At 37.8% G+C, this 4,966-nt stretch overlaps 1 protein-coding gene across 1 annotated transcript; it reads left to right on the top strand.

Annotated features, from left to right (window-relative positions):
* Positions 1-6: 6 nt before the first annotated feature.
* On the top strand, positions 7-1,391 carry LOC111475395 (probable pectinesterase/pectinesterase inhibitor 21; the record flags this gene model as incomplete). The annotated part of the gene is made up of 2 exons (XM_023119875.1): positions 7-514; positions 593-1,391. Coding segments are annotated over 2 exons (1,206 nt in total), but the record flags the coding sequence as incomplete, so codon positions are not given.
* Between the last annotated feature and the right edge of the window lie 3,575 nt (positions 1,392-4,966).

Here is a 4,966-nt window from a genome sequence, read left to right as displayed (position 1 = left end):
ACTTGTTTGGATGGTTTCGAGAATGTTCCTGGCGATACTGGTGAAAAGATGAAGAATTTGTTGAAGACGTCAAAAGAAATGACCGCCAATGGGCTTGTGATGGTGGGTGAGGTTACATCCCTTGTGACCACTTTGTGGCAGAAGCTGGGACTGCTACAAACGGGGCGGCAACTTCGAACAGAGCATTCCAATGAAGAAAAGGAAGAGCCATCTTGGGTGAGCGACAGACGAGGGCTACTCGAGGCCACTGGAGCTAACATCAAGGCGAATGTGGTGGTGGCTAAAGACGGGAGTGGAAAGTACAAGACAATAACTGAAGCCCTTAAAGAGGTACCATTGAAGAGCAATACAACCTTTGTGATTTATGTGAAGGAAGGAGTTTATGAAGAGCAAGTGATGGTGGACAAAAAAATGACCTACGTCATGATGATTGGAGACGGCCCGACTAAGACCAAGATCACAGGTAGCAAGAATGTCGTTGATGGAACACCCACATTCAAAAGTGCTACCTTTGGTAAGTTACCATCTAGTTTATAATCATATTCATACGAATTCAATAACGGAATTTAACATGATTTCATATTCTTAACAGCGGCGATCGGATCCAACTTCATTGGAAAAGACTTGTGGTTCGATAACTCAGCTGGGCCTAAGAAACACCAGGCCGTGGCACTCCGAGTTCAATCCGACATGTCAATCTTCTACAATTGTAGAATGGACGGCTATCAAGATACTCTCTACCCCCAAACCAACCGTCAATTCTATCGAGATTGCACAATCTCCGGTACCGTTGATTTCATCTTTGGCAATGCTGCTGTCGTGTTACAGAACTGTAAGATCTTAGTGAGAAAGCCAATGCCGAATCAAACATGCTTTGTCACTGCCCAAGGTCGAATGGAGATTGATGAGCCCACTGGTATCGTCCTTCAAAATTGCATCATCTCTTCCGACCCTGAGTTCTACCCCATTCGCCATACGAGTAAGTCCTACCTTGGTCGCCCATGGAAGAAGTATTCAAGAACCGTAATCATGCAATGCCAAATCGACGACTTGATCCATCCTGAAGGTTGGATGCGATGGAGTGATGATTCTACTCTTAAGACATTGTTTTACACAGAGTTCGATAACAGAGGACCTGGTGCGCCAAAAGAAAATAGAGTTAAGTGGCAGGGAATTAAACAGATCACAACAAAACAGGCCATCAATTTCACCCCTTCGATGTTTATTCATGGTGATTCTTGGATCAAGAGCAGTGGAATACCGTACACGGGTGGCATGATGAAAATCTAAAACCAAGGGAATAGAGCTCCTAGAATTCATGAGTTGAAGCTTTTTGTTTATTTGTCCTAATCTACTTTTTGGGCATGACAATGGTCTAAAACCAAGTGAATAGGACAAAATTTTATTTAAAAACATTAATTTATCGTATAGTTTGAGATTTTGAATAAACGATTTTTTCTCTTTTTTGGATCCCCGTTACAATATGTTATAGTTTAAATTCCCTGAACCCATACGTGTTTTTGTGAGTCTTAGTGTATCGGGTTTGTTTGGTTATGTACCCATATTTTTCTGCCGCGTCGTGCATTTTATGTCATTGCCCTTTGTCCCACTTCGATTTGTCTAGATGTGATCCAAGTGGGTTCAAGTGCTTGAATAATGTATCTAGTGATATTTGGGTTATAGTGAGGTTAGACGAACACGACTCTTCACAATAGTATGATATTGTTCACTTTGAGCATAAACTCTCATGACTTTGCTTTGGGTTTCCCCAAAAGGCCTTATATACCAATGGAGTTAGTATTCCTCACATATAAACCAGATCATTCCCTAAATTAGCCGATGTGGGACTTTCATCATCCAGCAATGGTTATTTCTCAAACTAAATAATTTTATCAATTAAGATCAAATCAATTTAAAAATTGTTAATGTATAAATTTTATGAGGAATAATCTTCAAATTTTTTTTTACTTATTTGAAAATTATTTATGATTTTAGAAAAATTGTATGCAGATTTTAAATCAAATCAAGAGGAAATAATTATAAATCACTCCACTAAATTTCTAAATAAAATTAGTTTATAAAAGTATTAATTTAGAAATTTAAATCTTAAAATTAGTCTCAATTATTAAATTATTAGGATTTTCTTTTTGTTAATTTCTATTAAAAAATGAATCTATAATAATTTTTTCAATAAAAATGAAAATATGGATTTTCTTTGAAATGGATTTTTGAAGGACAGTACCGGACGACATGGGTGTGCCGGTATTGCGCCCTAGCCCGCGTGTTGGAGGTTGCTACATACACCCGCTATCCGGTACGGTATTCGTAAATGACTCGGCATGGGCACGGGAGGGCCAATACCTCTATAGAACCCAGATGGATGGATGTTCGGGAAGTCCCAATAAGATGAAAGACACGCGGGCCCATTCTCGATGGCATGACCGTGCGAGTTATGATGGCCGACGACATCCCGAGACTCGGGGTGGCGTCAAGATATATAGACCCGTCTATGGGGATCGAGATGACAAATGAGATGCGACGTTGCATTGAGAGACCTTGGCTCGAGCAGAGGCAAGGTAGAGCCGAATGACTTGGCCTAGTGTAGAGGCAAGTCGGATGTGTCGCAGACAATTGAACATGCACGCGCAGGCGGCGTGTGTGGTTGAACAAGCTTGGATTCCGCACAAGCGATATTGGATTGGCGAAGACAAACTTCGCCTAAGGTCCGACGAAGCCACAAAGTCGGGGCGAAAAATATATATGGGGCTTGATTCCCCTTAAGGCTAGTCGTGAGCGTGTCAAGATCACGATGCCACACGGTATAAAATGTAGGACCGTGACACTGATCAGGGTTCCTTCCTTTCAAACAATGCCAGTATTTGGATATAGTAGCCACATGATTGCCCCCAAAATCTATAACAATTTTTGAGAGAATGACTATGTTTGTGTCAGTGTCGCGTGAAACTTGAGGGCACGAGATTGCTAGTCTTGGAAGCAGCTGATCAGTTAGATCGGCTAGGAAACAAGAAAGCACGTGGGACGATAGCAATGGCCAAGATAAATTTTCTTACATCTAATCGAAGTTATTTAAGTTCATGACCTTTCATAAATGTTTTAAACCTATCTTTGGAGTAGAAGAATGACTAGAATATTGAACGAAAAGCCAACCTATCTAATTGTCGTTCTTTTGGACTTACAAACATCTTAGTACTAGAATATTGAACGAAAAGCCAACCTATCTAATTGTCGTTCTTTTGGACTTACAAACATCTTAGTTACCACGACATCGTTCATTTTTTGTTAACCATTTAACAGATTTCTACCCTTCTCCTTTCTCGTTTTTTTCATTTTTTGACCACGTCTCCATTAATACATTTAACAGATTTCTACCCTTCTCCTTTCTCGTTTTTTTCATTTTTTGACCACGTCTCCATTAATACCTTGGTGAAACATGGCACAGGTTGCAGCAACCAATATGGCATTGCAGATTCTGGACATGGCAATGCAAGTTCATGGTGCAGGTGGCTTATCTTCTGACACTGTTCTTGCTCATCTCTGGGCTGCTGCAAGAACCTTGAGAATAGCGGATGGCCCTGATGAAGTTCATTTTGGAACCATTGCCAAGCTGGAGCTTCGGAGATCTAAGCTTTGAAGATGGCCCTGATGAAGTTCATTTTGGAACCATTGCCAAGCTGGAGCTTCGGAGATCTAAGCTTTGAAAATTGAAAGGAAAAATCTCTCGAACCAAATGAAATATTAGGAACCGATAAAATCGATCCTCAATGTTTCCAAAGAAATTGATATCTTGACATTTCTATCGACAATCAAAACCTTATTCGAAAACTTAGTGTTATTTTTTTTATATCAAATATTAAAATTAATTTTTATTTTTAAGAAGAAAAAACATCAATTTTTTTTAGTTCGATCCTACGGGGTAGGGTTTTGAATCTCTTGACCACATGATCGAAATTGGTTAAAGCTCAACATTATTTAACTAAACAGAATAGCTCCCAAATGACGCAATCCTTGAGTAGTTTATGTAGCTTATGGGACAATTAAGGAAAAATGAGTAGTTTTCTTAATGACGCAATCCTTGAGTAGTTTATGTAGCTTATGGGACAATTAAGGAAAAATGAGTAGTTTTCTTTTTCACAACAAGTAAGGTTAAAGGTCTCGTTATCAATCCTAAACAAGTAAAGGTTAATGTTCATTTTTGTTGCATCTTTATTAAAATTTATTTATCCCTACAAAAGCTTTAGATTTATGAGTTGTATTCATTTTTGTTGCATCTTTATTAAAATTTATTTATCCCTACAAAAGCTTTAGATTTATGAGTTGTATTTTGACTGATCACAAATTTTTATATTAATTTTATCTGAGCTAATAAGAAAAAAAAAATTTAATTTAAATGTTTAGCATAATCAACGGGGATTTTGAGCACAAAATTAGCAAAATTAACTAAATTAATAATTTAAATGTTTAGCATAATCAACGGGGATTTTGAGCACAAAATTAGCAAAATTAACTAAATTAATCTTAAGTTTAGCAAAAATCATCTAAATTTAGATACGAAAATTTTATTTAAGAAAAAAAAATAATAAAAATGATTGGTTAGAAGACTCCTAACTCTAACAATATTTACTTCAATTTAGAAACTCTGTTAAAATTTTCTCATATAAAAACAGGTCATTTGTCAAACGGAGAGAAATCAAGGCAGCAACTTCCCATCTTCTATTACCCAAGAAAACAAAACAAAAAAAAAAAATAATAATAATAATAAAACAGCTTTTGAGATTTGTAGCGAAGAAACATGGCGTATGACCGCGGTGGATGCAAGGACAATAAGGCTGCCCTGGTTGGGTTGTTGTCTCTGTTTTTGGTTGCCTTGGTTAATGGTGTAAATGGCGCGGGAGAGGACCATGGCTCCTCTAATGCTGACATTAAGACTCTATGTGAGCCCACTACT

This window comes from Cucurbita maxima, unplaced genomic scaffold (genome assembly GCF_002738345.1).
Source record: "Cucurbita maxima cultivar Rimu unplaced genomic scaffold, Cmax_1.0 Cma_Scf01394, whole genome shotgun sequence".
NCBI classification, from domain to species: Eukaryota; Viridiplantae; Streptophyta; class Magnoliopsida; order Cucurbitales; family Cucurbitaceae; genus Cucurbita; species Cucurbita maxima.
This window is presented reverse-complemented; position numbering and strand designations above follow the sequence as displayed.